This window comes from Myotis davidii, unplaced genomic scaffold (assembly GCF_000327345.1).
Source record: "Myotis davidii unplaced genomic scaffold, ASM32734v1 scaffold266, whole genome shotgun sequence".
Lineage (NCBI taxonomy): Eukaryota > Metazoa > Chordata > Mammalia > Chiroptera > Vespertilionidae > Myotis > Myotis davidii.
In genome coordinates this window covers 3,194,220-3,216,366 of record NW_006300032.1, presented here as the reverse complement: position 1 = coordinate 3,216,366, position 22,147 = coordinate 3,194,220, and the positions used below count along the sequence as shown (strand labels likewise).

Here is a 22,147-nt window from a genome sequence, read left to right as displayed (position 1 = left end):
ATAAAAGCAAAGCAAATAAACCCAAAACTTGGTGCTACCTATTACCTTTCATGAGGCAACCATAGCTGTTTGTAAATCGAGCTTCAGAACTGCTGAATTGCACAAACTTAAATGCTCTTGGCCACATGCAATCCCTGCTCCTCACAAAAGGCAAAAAAGATAATAAGGAGGAAAAAGCATAATTCGAAAATATAGGGTAAAGGAATTTTTTGTCTCTAGGTCTATGCTCAAATTCATCTTTTTCTGACCGTAGGGCAAAGCAATGGAACCAGTTCTCTAGCTCTTGTTGTGTCTCTTGCTCTCTCCCTCCATACATTTTTAAATAATTTTTAATCCATTTATCATTGTGTATAACTGTATGTGACCAGAAGCATTGAATATATTTTTATCACATTTTGGAGAAATTTTCATGAGGAACTGTGCAAATGTTCTCCAAAATATACCTCCTCACAAGAAAGACAACCTTAAACAGATATGTAAGATAAAGCCAAACGTGAAGAAAGCAGTTTTCTGTTGATTACACTGAGCCTTAGGCTACGTACCTTTACTGGGGGGCAGTGGAGCTGCTAGGAACTTGTTGGGGAGCTTTACTGGCCCTAGGATCTCTGCCAACACCAGGCCCTCTCCCGAGTAAACCTGTCACCCACTGAGTGCTCTCAGCTTCAAGCCAACATCTCCACCTGGTTCTAAGCCATCCCACATGTCTCCAGTCAAACTGTAATTCATAAGATCCTTGTACATAGGAGTTCCTAGTGTGCAACTGGCAAGAGACCCTTCATCGGGAAGGTAGAGTAGTGAGGGTGGTATAAATTGGAGTTAAGGTTTCTTTTTTACTTTGTTGCTGAAATATATTATACTTGATTTTGAGAATAAGGTTGAATTCTTCTAAGGCAACATTAAGAAACAAAATAAAAACAGAAAAGAAAACCTTAATATGAGTATGTGCTAAATGAGAAAAATTGTATTGAGTAGACATCCTTCAGTATTTAGATGTTATTGTGGATAATCTTAATCTAGATATTCCTCCAGAGATCTTGAGGTTCTTTGCAAGTACTATTGTTATTTACATAGGTTAAAAAATTGGTTCACTAAGTGGAAATACTTTATATAGAAAAGAAATGTATGCAAAAATATCCTATATAATAAAAGGGTGATATGCAAATAAACTGGCAGAACGACCACCAATGGGCAGACGCTCAAAGCAGGAGCTGCCCCTGGTGGTAAATGTGCTCTCACAGGGGGACCACTGCTCAGCCAGAAGCCAGGGAGCCTCTCCCACCTCTGCTGCAGCGCTAAGGATGTCCGACTGCTGGACACCCCCGAGGGCTCCCAGATTGTGAAAAGGCACAGGCCAGACTGAGGGACCACCCTCTCCCACCCCCTAGTGCATGAATGTCATGCACCAGGCCTCTAGTATTTATATAAAATAGAAATATATGGGAATATATTCATTCATATAAAATGTTCATTCATATAAAAGTTGGTACATCTATCTCAAATTGTCTCAATAGAGAGTGAAAAAGGTTGCTTGTCTATAATGCTATTTGTCAAAATTAATTCAACAACAGTTTGTTAAATGCCTACTATTCCTTGGTTCTTACATTTTTCAGAACAGAGGAGATTGTTGTTAGGGATGTTACATTCAGAAGTAAAGCTCTATATTTCATAGAGCCCTTATTCTCTGCCTCTTTAAATTCTAATGTGTTGGATATGTTGCTTAAATTCAGTTTATAAATGAAATATAAAAGAATAAATAATGGATAAACAAAGAAGTCCCAAAAGTGTGACATTGCTTTAAGAAGAATAAAAACAATTTTCAATGAGATACTTCAAGCATGAGTCATTCCATTCCCAGAGAGCTTTTGATTTCCATGTTGCAGAGCACACCACACCACTTCAAGGACATTTCACACATCTCTCTTCACTTCTCTGACTTCTTCTGTCTAGCATGGGCTGATATATTTCAGCCACTACACAGTAACCAGTGTGAGGTGTTACAGCTTCAATTTCAACCACTCTGTGAGTTCCTTCATATACCTTTCGTTCCTATATACAAGGGAAAAGATGATAAATGGTTTTCAGTAAGTCACTGGTTTGCTCTATTTTTCATACAATTAATAAGTTGTTCCTGGTCACAGTAGTAGATGGGCTGTCGGGTTTCTTCCTAGACACAGCCTCTTTCTCCAGAGTCCGGGAACACAGCCTAATACAAAGGCAGGTCAAGTGACTGTGTAGGTACGACGTGAGGGCTGCTGACTGACCCAGTGGTCAGTCTCTTTGTCAAGAATTTAAACTGTGCAGTGAGGAGAATTGAGTAGATTTGGAGACAGCTGTAGACATGCAACATGTGACCACAGAGAGGCAGAGTAGGGTTCTTGAAGACTTGCTTCTCCATTTCTCCTTCCCAGCCATTACAAAGCTGAGCAGCACTTTACTCTTGCTCCTGGCTGTCCCTAAGATTGTTTGCTATTTCCTAATTAAACTCCTCCCCTCCACTAACCTACTTTCTACTTAACCAGTTTGAATGGGGTTCTGTTCCTTAGAACTTAAGGAACCCTGTCTTAGAAGGCCACCCAAAAGAAGGAACATTCAATTAACCACCAAATCAAAATAAAGGTACTGACAATGAATTAAAATATCATAGCAAAATGACACAAATATATAATGCTCTGACTCAAAAGCCACTTAAAAACAAGATCTGCAAAGTCCATAAAAATGAATATTTGTGGCAGTCAAATGGAATTAAATATTGTTAATACCAATCTTTAGATGTGCAGGGAAGATCAAGTGGAGACAAGTTGAGTGACTGAAAAGATACAAACACACATGCACATCCACAGATTCTTAATTTAATGCCAAGCACTAATTCTTCATCAATAAGGGTGAAGGAATTAAAAAAAAAATCTCAGGAAAAATGAAAAGGAATAGAATAACAAGAGAGAAGACATATTTTATGACTGAATTGTGAGTCAAATGAACAACAACAAAAAAACAGACTTATCTATTCATCTGAACTTACCTTTTCTAGTGAGTTGTTAATTATAAAGACTCGGTATACTAGCTCATAGTAATTTTCCATTGATACATTTTTTCCTTTTTGGTTTCTATATGGTATCTCTGGAGGATGGAGAATCACCAACAGGGATCCATTGACTTGGGTTATATTCATGCCTGGAGGACCTATTTTTGCTGGAGAAAGAATAGGAAATTTTGATAAGTCATTAAAAAAATATAATATTCCACATGGATACATTATGCATAATAAATAATTATTAAATTTAGAGATCTGGCAAAAATCATTATGAAGAGATACTGTTGATACCTAAAATATAAATATCTGAGAAATATCTTTGAAGATAATTTTTTATTTTCAAAGACTAATAGATTCTGTTTCAGCTATAAGAGTACATTTATCAATCATTTCCACATGCAGTGATTGTTTAGGAAAATGAACTCTAAAGTTTTGTTTATTGATTATGTTTTTATTCCCTTTGTTATATCATTTAACTTATTTTAGCTGCTTTCAATATTACAATACTTGAAGTGCTGAATGGGTCAGTGTTTGTTGCTTCCACACTTGCTTCTGTCCATCTGCTTCCTTGTGCTTTTATTGTGAGCACACATTTAAAAGTTGATACGTTCTTTTTGTTGATTTGGTTTGAATTTTGTAATTTTAAATAAACTTTTTATTGACCTATAAAATAGATATAGACAAAAAATAAATCACGAGGTACAGCTCAACAAATTGTCTAGCTACCACTCAGATCAAGAAACAGGACATTACTAGCACTCAGAAACCGCCTCCATGTTCCCTTTAAGTAATTAATTCCAGAAGATAACCACTATTTTCCTGACTTCTGTTTACATATACATTGATTTTTAGAATCATATCATATATATTTTTTTGTGTGCCTGGCTTCTTTTACTATATACATATATAAAATTATGGACTGAATTATGTTAACCGCAAATTCATGCATTGAAGTCCTAACCCCTAGTAACTCAGAATATGACTGTAGTTGGGGATGGCATGACTTTAAAGAGGAAATTAAGGTAAAATGAAATTACATGGATGGTATGGATAGGCCCTAATCCAAAATGACTGGTGTCCTTATCAGAAGATGTGGACATGTGCAAGCATAGAGGGATGACTATGTGAAAACACAGCAAGAAGATAGCCAGCTATAAGCCAAGGAGAAGTATCAGAAGAAACCAACCCTCTGACACCTTGATCTTCAGAACTTGGGAAAATAAATGTCTGTTGTTTAAGCCACCAAGTCTGTGGTATTTTGCTATGGCAGGCCTAGCAAATATAATTAATATAATAATGTAATAATATAATATAATTAATATAATATATATGTAGTTCTTTTGGTTGCTGTGTGGTATTTAATTGTATGAGTATCACAGTTTATTGTGTTATTCACTAGATTGTTTCTAGTTTTTTAATATTATGAGTAAAGTTGCTATGAGTATTCTTGTACATGTCATTGGGGAAATACGCATTTTGTTGGGAATATAACTAAGAATAGACTTGCTGGGTGATATATGTTGCCAGTTTTCACAATGGATACACCAATTTATATTCCCTTTAGCAGTATATGAAAGTTCCAGTTCTTTACATTCTCTCTAACACTTAGCTTTATTATCTCAAAATTTTTTAATTTTAGCCATTCTGGTAAGTGTGTGCACTTATTCTTTGTGTTTTTAAATTACATTTCCTGATGACTAATGGAATTTAATGTTAATTGCATATTTGGATATTTTTGATGAAGAGTCTGATCAAACTTCTTGTCCATTTTTAATCTGTTGTCTTTTTGTTATTAATTTGTATGAGTTCTTTTTACATTCTAAACATAATCCTTTGTCAAATATGTGCATTGCTTATATCTTCTCTCTGTAGGTTGCCTTTTCATCACTTTAATGGTATGGTATATTTTTAAAAATAGAAGTTTGTAATTTTAGTGTAGTCTTATTTATTAGTTGTTTCTTTCATCACTAGTACTTTTGAACTCTGGTTTAAGTATTTGGCTCTGTACCCTGGTACAACCTCAAGTTGATGTTTACTGAAACATGAACGTTGAATATATTTGAATGTCAGACCTTTTTGAACTGGGAAACCCTTGATTCCTAACTGAGTCAAAACTGAAACATGTTTCTCTTCTTTGATGGCAAGGCTTTCCCAAGTCTGCTCTTTTATAGAGAACTGTTGGTACAGTAGATTGGGCTTGAATTTCAAGTTATTCCAAAAAAAGATGTGCTGGATACCATGGATCGGTTTGCTTAGTTCTCATTCTGCTCCTGATAGTTGAAGAATTAGAAAATTAAACATGCCTTTTTCTAAACATCTAGCATTTTGGCCATGATCCAATTAGTTTGGCTCCAATGGGACATAGCACCAGTTAGATCATTAGGCAAGTGAGGTAATAATGCTGCAAGTTTTAAGATACATCTTTTATACTTCCCTGAGGGTAACTGCAAACTGGAGAAAGATAAGTACAGTACAGACCATTTGGCCAATAATGGACCCTGAGTCTGAGCTGATAGTAATCCTTGGGGACTCAAAATGTGCTATGGGTTCTTGTAGCTGTCAGGTAATAAAAGCAGATTCAGTGAGATATACATACCAACTGACAGGATCAATGCCCATTTTGGTTTTCTGAGCTGTGGCATGAAAGTTATTATGGGATGAAAGGCCAAATGGAAGCCAGTGGAATTCCTCCTTTGAACAAAATTGAAAATCAAAAGTACTATTGTATCCCAGGGGAAACAGCAGAGATTTGTGCATCAAAAGAACACTTTGGCTCTAGCTGGTTTGACTCAGTGGATAGAGCTTTGGTTTGCGGATTGAAGGGTCCCAGGTTCGATTCCGGTCAAGGGATAATGGTAAATGCACTCAGGTGGTGACCATGGTGTGACTCATTATAGTAACCGTTCTGGAGCCAATCAACACAGCCTTTAATATACAGTTACTGCTTTAGAGAATGACTCTTTTCCTTCCTTTGTCCAATAGTTAGAAAGTATCAGAAAAGTTCTCTTTCACTTGGCTTCCTTTCATTTCACTAAAATGTTTTATTTTTATTTTTATTGATTTCAGAGAGGAAGGGAGAGGGAGAGATAGAAACATTAATGATGAGAATCACTGATAGGCTGTCTCCAGCATGCCCCCTACTGGGGATCAAGCCCACAACCTGGGCATGTGCCCTGACCAATAAGTCATACCGGCCAGGCTGACTTGACTTTCATTGTCATCCTGGCTGTCTGTCACAAATAATCTACAGTCATTGATCTTTTCACAGGATATCCTGTTGGTCCACTAAATTGATCATGTGATACTGATTACATTTGGTGTGCCTAAAGTACTAGGCACTCTAGATGCTTTAGTAAGATACATAGAAGCAGAACATTGTCATTAAATTTCCTCTGCGGTTTGTTGGAGACATTTCCTCTCAAGTGAAAGACAAGTTGCTTTACTTTTCACCCCCTATTACTAAGAAACATTCGCTGGGCTTGCTAGATGAATGAAACACATACCACATTTACTTGTGCTATGCATTTTCAAAATATCCCATGAAATTTTGAACTTTTGAGCTTTGATTTCTCCACATTCTCCACATGTTTTGTAATAAAAAAAAAGTCAGGTAAGTGTTTCTGAGAATGTGGATAAATCAGAATCTCATACACTGCTGAGAGAACTGTAAAATGATACAGTTGCTTTGGAAAACAGCCTGGCAGTTCCTCAAATAATTAAACATAGAGTTACTATGTGACCCAGCAATTCCATTCCTAAGGTATGTGCCACAAAGAAATAAAAACATGTCTACACAAAAACTGGTACATGAATTCCTATAGGAGCACTATTCATAATGGCCAACAGGGGAAAACAACTCAAATGTTCATCAGCTGAGAAATGGATAAACAAAGTGTGGTCTATCCATATACCAGAATCTGATTCTGTCACAAAAAGACAGGAAGTACTAAAATATGATGCAATAAGAAGAACCTTGAAAACATTATGCTAAGTGAAAGAGGCCACTCACCAAAGACCACATATTATATGAAATGCCAAGCACAGGTACTTTGTAGAGACAGAAGTAGATTAGTGGTTGCGTAGGGCTGAAAGGCTGGAGAAGTAGAGGAATAGGATGGTGATAGCCAATGTGTATGGAATTTCTTTTTGAGATGGTGAAAATGTTCTAAAATTGAGTGTGGATGATGGTTATACATATTTGAATATACAAAAAAATTGAATTGTACACATTATAAGGGGTGTGAATTATATCTCAATAAAGCTGCTTAAAAATCTAGGTGGAGGCAGTGAAGGCCCACTTCCCTAGTGTCCCATACTTGCTTGATAGGCTCATGAATAAAATGGTTGTGTGAAATGGATGGAGGCTATAGACTCAACCATATGGACTTCCTCTTGCGAAGGCTGGACTGACACCGGGGTCAGGGAGAAGTATGCCTGATATCCCTTGAGGTGCCTCCTAGAACTCTCTATTCTGTGATAAAAAATGAATGTAAGATTATGTCCAGCTTATACAAGAAAGACCAAAAGAACTCAAACTCCTCATGACTGAAGAGCTGAGTTGCTGGCTGGAAAGAAAGTGAACATTGAATTAGCAGTGAGAGAAGAAATCAAAAATATTAACTACAGCTTCATGACTAGTTGCAATTATGAGGACTATACTATGTGACATTTTCTTTCTTGTTTTGTTATGCATATCTTTGTATATATGCATTAAACACTCTTTTTTCTTTCCCCTTTGTCTACTCTTTTATATAAGGTCTGTTGGTAATGATTTATTTCATAATTTACATATTTGATTATAATATTATTCTTAGACTATGATTACCTTAGAAAAAGAATATACATCATGGAGATATGGGTAAGAGAGCGAATTTTTTGTCTCCCCTTTGGGGAGGTAGCAAAAGTCTTAATTTCCTCAACAGAAAATTCTTCTAATGAGTATTTTCAGGAATTTAACCCCCATTATTAGGAGGGGTCTAGTGGTACAACTCTTTTCTGCTATCTAAAACTCTTTTTTAAATTATTATTACCTAGGAGGTAGCAATCTGGCAGAGCGACAGAGTGTCGACTCTGCAGTCAGATGCAGCAGAATTTGAATCCTGATCTGGTTATACAGGCTGAGCAACTACTGAAGCCTCCGTGCCTTGATTTTCTGGGCTGTAAAGTAAGGGTAGTGACCACCATCTTCTGGCGTTGTTCTGAGTATTTGATCAAGTGAGATGATGGTGTGGACCTCTGCAAAGCACAGGGCCTCGCAACTAGACATACTCTAGGAAGGCTACTCAAGGGCAGGAAAAGCAAATGCAAAGAAACTCCATGGACTCACTTTCCCACCAGGGTGTGAACCGCCGTGTCATGGTCCAGGCTGAGTGGGTCCCAGCCACAGCCGTCTTCACCCTTCCGTAATAAGCCTCCTGAACATCTGCGGTTTCATTGGTAAGGTCACAGAATAGTTCCGGAATACCCCAACAGTCCTCTTTATTTTTCCATTGTCTCTGTCCGTAGCTATAAAAGGGAAAAGACAAATTTGAGTGTCTTCTTTCTGTTGAAGGAGTGCATAGTTTTCTCAGTCTGTTAATATTTTAGACTGGTTGAAAATTGTTCTCTAATATCAGTACTACTATAAAGGCTTATGGCTACTCTTAAGTATCCTTAAAAAGATTTCTTCTTGTCAACCAAAGTATTCTTTTGATAAAACATAAACTCAAGCCTGACACCTTCTGTATCACTAACCTAGAGCTTGTTTTATTAAAAATACTTTGTGAAGTTTTTCTTGTGGTCTATGGACCAACTTTCATTTTTGAGAACTGGCTCTCCACATCCTTAATGCTTCTGAGGATTCAACTCTGTGGTTTTCCTCACTTCTCATCAGCTTGCTGTTGAGTAATGTGGCTGATTCTGAGAAGTTGCTACTACTTTTTATCTCAGGTGATGCTTACCCAACACATAGAACCAATTTCTTTATTGGAAATAGAGTGGAGGGTTGTAGTGAGTGCTATGGGAGGAGCTGGAAAAGAGAGAGGGGTACCCGTAAAATTGTTCAAAAGGTAGCAAGGCAGAGACAGATAGGCTGATTCATCCTGAGACCAGGGGATGGTGTAACAGCAAAGGGGAAGATCAGTGTTTACTTCCTTACCAGTCATAAATCAGAGAAAATGCAATAAGATAACAGTGGGAGCAGAGCACGAATTAGAGGCCAGGAGAAAGGCTTCAACGTATTTGTTGAAGGACTTGAAATCTGTGACTTTCTAGCCAGAGGAATATTGCTGATATCTTTACTTTGTAAACTATATGTCAGCAGTTTCACTGTATCAGAAGATACCATAAACAAAAAGAACCAACATCATAGATTAAGCATGATTTAATGTTTTTTAATTGTTACTTATTGATGAGAAATTGTCTTTGCTCGCTGAGTTTAGCTGTAATGACTGGCCTCTCTATTAATGTGATACCTTATTTTTTGTCCTACCCCAAATGGGACAGATATCAATTATAGACCCATATGAACTGGATAGAACCAAAAGGAATGATTTCAAAAATATAAATCTGCATGTGCTGTTGAAAATACCACAGAGCTAAGAAGGGATCCAGGTAGTCTGAATTTTATACGCGTTTGGGAGCCTTCGTTAAGAAAAAGAGTTACAAATATAAAATTCTTCTATGTTGCCTTTAAGTTTAACCTTCATTAGTATCATGATAAAACAACTCCTAACCCACCTTTTATATTGGACCACAAATAGGCCCACTTTGGACCTGTTTATATTGCCTAAGGAGGAAGGGCAAGAAGAACACTCCTCCCAATTCCCTACATGCTGGAAGCATCTCCAGCTATGCACGCATCTGTTTTTGAAATGGAGGAATCTTTATAGTAAAGCTTTGTAAATTTTACCCAAATGTAAGAAAAGCTGCGGTAGTTACAGACTGATAAAATTCCAGAAATATTTCTTCTGAAGTTAGTGAGAGGTTAATGAATGGAAACATTGGTCCTTGGACCTACTCCATGCTGGAGAGACATGAATTTATGGAATAAAAATTGTTATTTTGGTCCAGAGCTACACCTGGTTTCTAAATTTATGATGAAAAACCTTCAGAATAAAGGGTCATATTTCCTGTCTCACGCTCAGCACTGCAGACTATGTAAGAGAGGAAAGAGCCTCAAAAATACCCCAGGAAATGCTTGAGTGGGAAAACTTGCCATTTGCAAATCAGGAACCTCTGTTCCAGGCCTCGGTCCAGGAAAGGAGTTGATCCTATCTGAGGTTTGGCAACGATCCCGCAGAACTAGCTTGAAGCTCACACGAGAGGAACATGCAGCAGCGCGTTCCAATTCATTTTCATGCTTACAGGAGTCATTAATTTTTGAAATGCATTTTCTAAGTGGTAAACACACTCTAAAAAATGACTTTTACATTAAAAATATATTTTACACACTGACCTCCATGTGACCCACAACTTCTTTTTCAGTATGAATAGTGTCAACTTAGTGAAGTGACTGCTGTATGGTAAGCAAGCTGTTTCCAACACTCGCTTGACAAATAGTTATTTGAGTGCCCACTATGTGCCAGACTGCTGTGACGCCAAAGGCTGTGCCTGCAAGGTCGTGGTACTGGTTTTTACGGGATGACATATGTCCCCAGCATTTTGCACCACATCATGCATTTTGTGTCACCAGGTGGCCTTCCGGGGAGACAAGACAATCCTGTCCCTTACCTCTGCTTTTTCTCAGTCTCTCTGACACTGAAATAATGGTCATATTCTTAAATTCCATTGCATTCTAGAAAATGTTCTCCCAGTGGCCATGTCTATCAGTTGGAGGAAGCTCAAATTACTTACATTTTATATTGTACAAAGTAGATACTGCTGCTGCTGGCAGAAGCCCTCCCAGGCTGCCAGTGCAAAACGTTGTGAAAGTTCCGGGACTGAAAATGTACTCTCTGAGGCTTCAAAGTCTCATGGGCTGGGTGAGTTTCTAAAATAATAGAGAAGGGAAAACACTGAACATTAATACAAGCACCATTGTTATTAGTGTAGTTTTTAATGTCATACCTGAGTTGGAATTCCCTAAAGAAGTTGCTGTCAGTGCAGATAATGGAAATGGAGCCCAGAAATCATCATGTTGAATCCTCGATGTGATGATTTTTATGCATGCTGAAGTTGCAGGACCATTGTGTTTCAGACTATCAACACCTAAGTGATATCCTCCCATCCCATTCCCAAACCGTAGAGGAAGTAAAGAGCAGTGGGAAAATACTGTCCTTAGTCCCGTCCCTGAGGGTCATGGAATGTAAGGACTGAGATGAAAGACCCATGCCAAGGCCACTCTCCCACCTTCTTAGGAGCCCTGTATGACGGCTCCTCTGATAGAACATTTTGCCTTGGATCAATTTTGGCTCTAGGACCTCAGCCCAGCACTTAGTTCTCCCTTTCTCAGGTTCTTGCTCAATCTCTGGGTCCTGCCTCAGTGTCCTCCACCTCTCCCAGAGGGCCCACCTATATTCCAGGTAGGCCGGCTTTGCTATCCCACTCCTGAAGGTCTGCACTGATTGGCCTGCGTCCTGGCTTCAAGTGTAAGTGCTCAGCTAAACCGGCCCATGCTATGAAGGGAGACCGTCCAAGACCCTGCCATGGGCCCAGTGTCCCCGAGAAGGCTCTCAACAGCAATCATGGCAGGAAAGGATAACTTTGCCCTGACATGGCTTGTACTTTCCACCTCAGGTCATGTGACATGGGTGGTGCAGTCTCACCTGTTCTTAGTCCCATGGAGGTAAGAGACCTTTGACAATATTTTATTCTAGAGTCTGAAGAAAGCCAGAATGTGTCATCCCATCCAACTTTTTCTGACTAAAGGCAGTATATAAATTCTTCTTTTACCGAGACTGACTCTTACCCGCCCAGAGATGGCACCAGAAGAATCTGCCAACAAATCGCATTCCATTAGTTTCCTCTCATATATTTACTTTTCCATAGTTTCCCACCCTTGCAAGCCTAAAATTGCTTTCATTTGTCCTGCCATGTCTCTACAAATGTATTTTTATTTAAATTTTTTGATGAAGATGCTACATAAGCTCGAATTCTAACCCACCGTTTTGAGTTACTCTGTTTAGGTTTCTCATTTGTGATGTGCTCTGTATGCATTAATAAGCTGTTTTTCTCTTGTTAATCTTTCTTTCTATTAAAGAGTCCTAGCTGTGAACCTAAGATGGGCAGAGGTAGAGCTTCACCTCCTGGGCAGGTTCAAGGTTTCTGAAAAGGGCTAGGACAGTAGTCGGCAAACTGCAGCTCGCGAGCCACATGCAGCTCTTTGGCCCCTTGAGCGTGGCCCTTCCACAAAATACCACGTGCGGGTGCGCACGTACAGTGCGATTGAAACTTTGTGGCCCATGTGCAGAAGTCGGTTTTTGACCTGGGTCCGTCTATTTTGAAGAAGTGGTGTTAGAAGAAGTGGGGGTTGTTGGTTGGTTGTAGTTTCTATCTATATAGTTTAAGTTTAAAAAATTTGGCTCTCGAAAGAAATTTCAATTGTTGTACTGTTGATATTTGGCTCTGTTGACTAATGAGTTTGCCAACCACTGGGCTAGGAAGTTGGGCAGATGGAGGAGTCAGGAAGCATAGCCCCTGTTTTCCCTGACTTCATTTTCTTTCTCCTGCTCCACCTGTGGGTGTATTCCCTACTGAAGGTTCTTCCCTTTTCCTGAATGCTCCTCCCTGGATTTCCACATACATCAAGTCTTTGCTCAAATATCATTGAGGTGGAAGCAAGTAATCCTAAACCCATAATCTCAGCTCTGAACATTCAAGATGTGTTATTTTCTAATGTTTGTTTATTTTTACCACCCAAATAGTGTTAATACTCTTATTAAGGGGGAGAGGGCGTTTTTATTTTTTGACCTCCTTCAGTGCATCACATGGTGGTGTGTACTTGGAAAGAATCTATTGCCACCATTAATTTTGCTCACTAAAATGCTGCATAATCACTCATATTTAGTACATAAAACTCCCCTGAGTTTTTGGGAGATGACAGGCACAGAGTCCTGAAGCCCTTGCCTAGAGTTGATTTGCTGCCCTAAAGATAGATGATTCAGGATCCCTTATCTGTCTACGGATTTCTTCTCTAATTTTTGTAAGACAGTCATCAAAATAATAGCAAATCACTCTGTACCAGACACTCAGGGGCTTTTATCTCATTTAATCTGCCCAGCTTTTCTATGAAAAATGAACTATTGTCATCTTCCTCTCACAGACTTAAAACTAAGCCTTGTTGAGCAGAAGGAACTTGTGTAGCAGCAAACTCCAGAGCCTGCCTGTCACCACGGAAAACCAAGTACAAAGCCTCGGGAGAGAAGAGCTAATGGAGAAAACCAAACAATGACAGGCTGGAGATATTCCTCCTCCTCCTCCTCCCTTTCCTCTTCCCAGCTGACATTCATTGAACATGAATGGCTATGAACATTAAACATGTATCAGGCACAGACGGTGCTCAAAGCTTTACATCTTATTTCATTCCCAAATCACTAAATGAAGCAGGTATTTTTATTGCTGTATTTACAATAGGGAAGCTGAGACTTAAAGAAGTTGCCTATCTTGCCCAAGGTTACAGACCCAGTAAGATGCAGAACTAGGATCATATGGGTAGCACTGAATTCCTGCCATACTTTGCTAAGTTAGTCCTTGGTGTTACAAGGACCAAAGGCATAATCTACACAATTGCACACATTTCTAGGAGATGGAGGCTTGAACTGTTTTTATATAATCAGTCACTGGGCAACTGTGTAGTTTTGGGAAACTTACTTGAGTCACTCACATTGAAGGTACCTATCTGTTAACTGGGGGTCCTAATGGCCTTGCTCAGAGGTATGTTGGGGTGATGATGGTCTCTGCTCTGGAAGAGCTCTCTGTGAATCCCGAGAGCAAATTCGCACATGTTCTTTACTGTCTCTATTCTGTGCCAGGCATTGCTCCAAGCACTTGGCATATATTAATTCATTTAATCCTCGCAATACGTACAATTCCCATTCTACAGATGAAGACATTGAGGCACGGGAACATGAAGTCAATTGCCCAAGTCTTCCTAAAGAGTAAATGGCAGAGCTGAAATCCAGACTCGGACAATCTGGATTAGAAGACTTTTTCTACCCACTAAGCTGTCATGTCCCCTGAAGGCAAAAGAAATGCTAAGGAGACAGAGGTGTATGTGCGTTGGTCCTGTATGAATTTTGCACCCACTAGAGTAGCTACTCAATAAGTCCACGTGGAGTTAGTTATTCAGGTTGCAGATAAAAACTGACTCCACATCTGTTCTGATTATTTCAAGACAGAAGAAAGCTGGAATTTTTACAAAGCCCGGAAAAGCAGCATTGCCATTTCTAACAATCCCTCCGCACACTCAGATGACAAAACCGTGAGCAATTAGAAAGAAATGAAGCACTTACCTGCAGCACCAGTCAGGAAGAGAGTGACGAGGAAGCCTAGAAGGCAATGTTTAGGCGTCATGGTTGCGCGTGTGACTGGTCAGGCAACCAGTGATCCCCTGAATGAGAGCACAGCTCTGATCAGAAGAGGAAATTGGAATCCTCATGCAGAGCACCCTCTTCTGAGTTTAACAGTGGTTCCGTGAATGCATTTTATTAGGGAAATTATGCAAGTGAAGAATTGCTTCAAAACATATTTGCTGTAAGTCACTTTGATGTGGAAGCTCAATTTTGTAGGGATTGAGCTTCATTAACTGTGGAAAGGGAAAAAAATCACTGAGGATTGGCAGACTGGAGGGCAGGGTAGGGCAGGAATTGTGCAAGGTGCTCGCAGGTGAGTGAATGGAGCAACTCATGAAATCTTAAAGGAACTTGGGCCCTGGAGGCAAAGAGGCTTATAGTGGGCGTGATTTTGAGTGACGTGCTTGGCAGTTGTAGCTATCAGAGCCCCTGGCAGTGGGTCTCCGATTGTTTTTCCTTTTCCTCCCTTATTGGGAGCTCTCTGAGTAAACTTCTTGGTACATCTTGTACCTTCCACACCCTCTGGCTCCCTGCAGCGCTTCCTGCCGCGCTCCCTGCCATACTCATTGGTCTGATCCCCACTCAAGTAATGCCTGTTCCTTTCTATTCCCAACCTCTGTTCTTATGAATCTGATATTTTGAGTGATTTCTGAGTAAGTCAAACCGAATGAGTCTTTAAAAGTGAATCTGGAGAAATCATTTTGAGCTACATTAGATCTTTTTCATATCTTTTTGGAAATTTGATTGAACTAGGTTATCTGCTCCTTGGACATGGTTTATTATGTCATCTTTCTTGCCCAAACAATTTTTATCACATGTTTTTAGAGACACTAAAACTGTACATTAAAGCACAAAAAAGTCAAAGGTGTTTTTTTTTTTTAAGAGGCTTAAAGTAGGAAATATATTCTGGCTTCCTTTTCCTTTTATGTAGTCTCAAGTTCTTGGTGGAATGGTCTGTTTAGTAAGTAATAGTGATGGTTGCTGAGCAGTACTCATTCATTCGTCTGTTCTTTCATTCATTCAATAATTTAACGTGTATTTACTGCACTGTCATGTGCTAAGCATTGTTCTCAGAAGCAAGGCTGCAGCCCCTACCTTCCCAAAGCCAACTTCTAAAAGAGAAAGCAGACACTGCAGTCTCTCTATATATAAAAGCCAAGTGACCGGTTGCTATGACATACACTGCAGTGGCCAACTGGCCTGATCGGCCCCCACAACCACCTGCGGCCCCTCCCCATGGCTGGCCCCAATCGGCCCCCTCCACCCTGATCAGGGGCAGGGCCGACTGACCTCCAATGCCACCCCCTCTCCCATGGCCGGCCCGGCCCCAGTCAGCCCCCCTTACCCCAATCGGGGGTGGGGCCAGCTGACCAACCTCCCGTGTCCCCTCCCCCCACACTGGCCCAGCCTGACGGCCCCCATTGGGCTGGGCCAGCCAGACCCCACCTATGCACGAATTTGTGCATTGGGCCTCTAGTGTGAGGATCACACTGTTACTGATTGGGGTAACACCAGTTTTTCCAGTGCTTCCAAACTGTCACACTTCTGAATCTACACTCCTTGTCTCCTTCTCCAAGTTAAATTTCTATTGCTTATAAGCTAACTTAGCTCTCCAAAAAGGGAATTTGCATCACATAATAGATTCATTCCCTTTGCACCTTCTTGGTGCGCCTTGTCTTCTAGCCTTCTCAGCATCAGCCTTCGCTCACTTGCTGACATTACCCTCTGAACTCTAGACTTTGCAAAAATGTTGGTATTTAAAGGGGGGATGATTATGTGAGTTTGCAGTATTTTTTTATATCTCTTGTTTTGAAGCAATCAAATTGCTCCAAATTCCAGTTAAGAAACAAAGAAAAATATTTGAATTCAAAGTTTAAAAAGCAGAGCAGCCGAGAATAAAATTGGGGTTTCTGCTGGGTTACTGACTTTGTAGAACAAATAAAGGGAAATTAGGAGGGAAAGGGAAGAAAGCATAGACTATATTAAAACCTGAATTCTCTCAAATGTGTGAACTTTTATGCTATGTTAAATTTCAGAAACCTAACCAGTTCTGTGAGCATTCAGTGAGCTCTCTAACTGTGTGATATCATACCTGCATTAAAAGCCAACACTGACAGCAATGCCTCAAAGTAGATGAAAAGATAAAATTAAATTCTAAACTTCTACCAATTTGGAAGCAGAAGGATTTTACAGAATTGTTTCTGCCGGAGTCCATTCATTGTCTTCACTAGCTGAGTTTAGACAGAGACCCCCAAAAGCTAGTAACCTTTGAAGTCTGAGCAAAGGTCAGGACTGTGCACCACCCAGTTAATCTAGGAACCACCCAGTTAATTTAGGTAATAATAGTTGAAGCATCATCCCCACCTTAGTTCACTTAATTCCTTAGATACTTATGTAGATCCTTGTTGATTATTGTTAATCAGATACTCTGCCTATTCCTGGAAATCATCTACTGATGAGCTAATCAGATACTTTGTCTATTCCTGGAAATTGTCTGCTGATCTGTGTGTCATTGAAACCTCCTTACCTAAGGCTACTCCAAGCTCAATAAAAGATTGGAGCAGCCTGAGCGTGGGTGGAAGTCCTTCAGGACTTGTCTGCCTGGTCCTCCAATATTGCAAAATTATCTCGTGTCATTTCTCTCTCATTTGTTGTGCGGCTCCTCTTTCAGATACCGAACCCTACTCCACGCAGAACGTGGAGGGAGTGTTACTCGACATGTTTCAAGTGAAATGACATTTGCTTTGGGAAGTAAAAACATTAAAGAAAATGGGAGACCCCTGCTCTTCTTTGGTCCAGCCATGAAATGCTGGCTTCAAACTCATTCCCTAGCTGTCCCGCTCTGTCCCTTCTCCTCCCCAACCCCTCTTCCCCTCTCCCCTCCCCAACCCTCAGTAGGAAGAGTCCACCTTGACAGTGAGAGTGGATTCCTCCATTGTGTTGGTTTGGAGAGAACTTGCCTAAACTTTGGCCTTGGACAGACTTTATTCTCTTCCTCTTTTCTCCTTGTGGCTTCCAGTGGGCCAATAATTCATCTAATTAATGGTTTATTATTGATTATTTTTAAGTGTGATATGGGATTTGGGTTATAACTTTTTGTTGTTATTTTTAGAGATGCATATTGAAGTATTACAGATAATATGAATGATTGGGATTTGCTTCAAAACTAAGAGGTTGGGGAAGTGGGCTGTGAGCTGATAATTGTTGAAACTGGGTATTGAGTACATGGAAGTTCATTATGCTTTCTATTTGTATATATATATATATATAATTTGGAAATTTCCATAACAAAAGAAAAATACAAGTTTATAAAGATGCCATCTTTATAAAACTCATTTTGATGATTTTAAATGCCATTTTAGTGTCAATAGTAAGTTAATAAAATTATGGAGCACTGGGTTAATTTCTTTCCATGCATTATCTATAATAATAAAAGCATAATATGCTAATTAGACAGCCAAATGACCTTCCAGATGTCATTTTGGATGTCATTCCAGACCAAGCCGCGGTAGTGGGGGCCAAGGCATAGGTGGTTAGGGGCGATCAAGCAGGCAGGCGAGCAGTTAGGGGTGATCAGGCAGGCAGGCAGAGTGGTTAGGGGCTATCAGGCAGTCAGGCAGGTAAGCAGTTAGGAGCCAGTGGTCCCAGATTGCGAGAGGGATGTCCAACTGCCAGGTTAGGCAGTTTAGGCCAGATCCTGCAGGGATCCTGGATTGTGAGAGAGTGCAGGCCAGGCTGAGGAACCCCCTCCCCCCGCCCTCCTGTGCATGAATTTCGTGCACTGGGCCTCTAGTCTTAGATAATCATCATAATAAGCCCAAGAGGTTGTTATTATTACCCTGATATTACTGATAAATAAACTGAGATATAGAGAGGCTAAGAGAAACTGACCAGGCTCTATAGCCCATGTGATGACAGAGTGAGGGGTGAATTCAGGTCTGGCTGACCTCAGGGCCTGATACCTATTATAAAATCACTATGCATTGTTCTTCATTTGTAATATTCATTCCATAAAGTGATAGAATGATGTCAAAGAAGATTCGGCCATGTATTCCTTTAGTTAATGTTTACTGAAGATGTGCTATATGCCAGGCATTGTGCCAGGCATACAGCAATGAGAAAGATGGCAAAGCCAGTCCTCATGGAGCCAACATCATTTTCATCAGCCAGGTTTTGGTAGTGAAAGGCCACATGTTTCTTATTCACCTTCAGAAAAGTGTTTAAAAAACTGGTGTTCTGGACTACTTCATCAGGGTTTTATTCAGTGGTCAGTGGACTAGGTTTCTGCTCTAGGCCCTTTCCCTTGTTCTGCAATTTGATTAGTAGATAGCTTTTTAAAATTCTATAATGAATCATAACTTAAACACCACCCTTCTCCCACTCTGACCAATAGACAACCATATGCCTATGGCACCAATAATTGGGAAACTGTTTCCTCTTTCTTTTCTGCTGGACACTCAGTAACTCTTTGGAATAATACTTATGACCTTTAAGCAGTTCTGCATTCTGGAAATAATTGTCATGCATTTCAAAATAGTTTATGAACTTGAATTAAAAAAAGGAACCTCATTGTCAAAACAGGAAATAAGCACAATGACCAATCCGATCAAGTTTAATTTTAATTGATTTCTGGACTATGAACAGTAATATATTATTTTAAATCTCCATTCATAGGACTTAAGCCTTCATTACGATAACTTTCTCTCCTCTTCATTCATATTGTTATGGATAAAAGATGCTCTTAATATTGTTTTGATTGTCCTTGACCAGGATCTTTCACTGATCTTGTAAACCCTGTTAGATGATTAATCATTGTGCCTCTACCCTAGCATATGCCTATATATTGTTTTGACTTTAGAAAGATTTTTATGGCATAATCTGGTTCCAACCAGTTGCCAGACCCTCCACTGGAACCACTTGGGTCATCACTACCATCATCTCTTTTCTGATTTGTGGTTATAGCCTCCTTTCCATTTTCCCTGCCTCTGTTCACTGCTTTAGTTAGGATGGTGCTGGGCACATAATAAACACTTAATGCATATCTGGTGAATTGATGAAAAGGAATGATATTAGCAGTGGGTATAAATTTACAAGACTTAAGCTAAAAGAACAGGAAGATGCTTCTCTGCTTTTTTTTTTATGGTCTGAAATGGTTGTCCTGAGGTATGGTTGTCAGGGGATTCTCTGATCTGTGAAGTCTGTAGGGTTCAGTCAGACACACACGGCCAACACTGGCCTATGCGACACTGTGTAGTGCCACTGCCAACTCTTCAGTTGGACGAGTTAATCTGTGTGACCTGGGAATTAGCTGCTTCCCTAAGACATTTCCTACGTGCTTTTCTAGGGCCACGTGGGCATGGCATTTCTTTGGCAGCTTTCTAATTCTAATTCTCCTATGATCATTTGTCTGTTAGATTTTCTATCTCTTCCAGGTTCAGTTTCTACAAAATATATTGTTTTTAGAAGAGTGTGCATTTCATTCATGCTTTTAAATTGATTTTCAGAGTTGAGCAAGTTATTCCCTTACAAGGTACTCAATTTTCCCTGCTTCTGTGGTTTCCCTTTTATAATTTCCCATTTTGAGTAATGACATTATCTCCCTTGTTTTCTTACTTTTTTAGTTAAGTTAGTTATTTATCTTTCATTTTATTCAAGGAATCAGATTTTATAATTAGTTATATATTCTACTTTAAAAATTTTTTGTCTCTTTTCAGATCTTCTTTTACTTTTTCTGTCTTTATTGAATCTGTTTGAGAAGAATTCTTGAGTCAGATGTTTATTTTACTTATTTTACTATTTATCTTATATTAATACAAGTATTTACACTAGGAATTTACTCTGAAATGTATACCATAGGCCCCCCCTTTGGCTCTTAAGTGAGATATTTTCCTTATTTTTTTTCTTCAACAATTTGCAGTTTAGATTACTTTTTCTGATCCAAGTGTTTTTAAAAGAGAGAATTTTAAAAATAACATTTCCAAGTGGAAAGGGGTTTTAATTTTAATTCTCAATTTGCTCTTTCATGCTTTCCAGAGAAGGAAAAGATGCTGACTTATGCAACCACACACCATGTAGAAATCCACTCTCTTACACCTTTGCTTTTTGGGAGTTGAAGGGCAGGCAGAGAGATAGATTAGTATTAATTTATTCATGAACAAAGATAAACATGGCCAGACAATGTCATATCAGTCCAACAAGATGTACACTTCTAAGCAAAATTTTAAAATTCTCATGAAACTGAGAGTAAGGGAAATACCTTTTGCATTTTAAAATAATGACTTTTTGGGGGGGGTCTTATTTTACTGTATCATTTTGTGTAACCATCATAGTAACTCATTAGAGTGTATTTCCAGCTTCATTGAAGGCTATTTTTGGAGGTAGTTGCCAGAATGTAAAAGTTAAAGTATGCCATATATTCAGAGAAGTGGTGACTAGAGTTAATAATATCTATACTAATAAAAGGGTAATATGCTAATTAGACTGGGTCCACCGACCATCTTCCAGACATCCAACTTCCTTCTGGACAAAGCCCTGGTGGTGGGGGCTGAGGCAGAGGAGGTTAGGGGCAATCAGGCCAGCAGTAGAGGGTAGATGGGGGTGAGATCAGGCCAGCAGGGAAGGGCAGTTGGGGGAGAGATCAGGCCGGCATGGGAGAGCAGTTAGGGGTGATCAGGCAGGCAGGCAGAGAGGTTAGGGGTGATCAGGCAGGTAGGCAGAAGGGTTAGGGACAATCAGGCAGTCAGGCAGAGGCAGTCAGGGATGATCAGGCAGGCAGGCATGTGAGCAGTTAGGAGCCTGTGGTCCCAGATTGAGAGAGGAATGCCCGATTGGAGAGGGTGCAGGCTGGGCTGAGGGACCCCCCCACCCCCGCACGAATTTCGTGCACCGGGCCACTAGTGTATTGTATATTTGAAAGTTGCTAAGAGAGTAGATCTTACATGTTCTCATCACAAGACAAAAAAAGTTACTGCTATATGAGGTGATGGGTATTAAGTAGACTTATTGTGGTGATCATTTTGCAGATGTGCTATGCCAGTTATATTTCAATTTTTTTAAAAAAAATCCTATATTCCCAAGAGTATGGACTCTACCTTAATACTGCAGAGGGGCAGTATTGGGTTGGGAACATAAACTGGAAGCTGTAACATCTCTGTTTAGGTTGTTCCTTATCTGGGTCAGTGCAAAACAAAGCTTTTTATCTTTTGCCTGTAAGTGGCAATACTCCTGAACTGTGAGGATGAAAGGACAATTTGAAATGAGAGAAAGAAAAATGGAATTAAAGTAATGTCCTTATGTACATTAAGATATGAAAAAATTTTTGCAGCTCAGGATCCTGCATTCATTGTTCCTTAGGTTTGGAAGTTCCTTCCCAACTTACTCTCTCCGCAGACCATTTAATTTATGCTTAAATGCCACTTCCTCAGGAGGCCAACCTGATTCCCAATCTCAATTAGGTCCCCTTGTTATGCTCCAGCTCCAACCCATGCTTTTCCTTCCTTACATTTGTTAGTCTTGTAATTATATTATAAGTAAAGTCCTGTTATTACCCTTGCTTCATAGTAAACTGAAGGGAAGTAACTGGCTCCAAATCACTTGGGGAGGAGCAAAGTTGGGGTTCTAACTCAGG

The 22,147-nt window shown here is 39.6% G+C and overlaps 1 protein-coding gene across 1 annotated transcript; it reads right to left on the bottom strand.

The window, feature by feature from the left end:
- Positions 1-1,773: 1,773 nt before the first annotated feature.
- On the bottom strand, positions 1,774-14,873 carry IL22RA2 (interleukin 22 receptor subunit alpha 2). Its single transcript, XM_006776225.2, has 5 exons — positions 14,461-14,873; positions 10,865-11,000; positions 8,358-8,536; positions 3,020-3,189; positions 1,774-2,046 (listed from the first exon to the last, which is right to left on the bottom strand). The coding sequence occupies exons 1-5, from the start codon at positions 14,519-14,521 to the stop codon at positions 1,897-1,899; spliced, it is 696 nt and encodes a 231-aa protein (XP_006776288.1). The 5' UTR covers positions 14,522-14,873; the 3' UTR covers positions 1,774-1,896.
- Between the last annotated feature and the right edge of the window lie 7,274 nt (positions 14,874-22,147).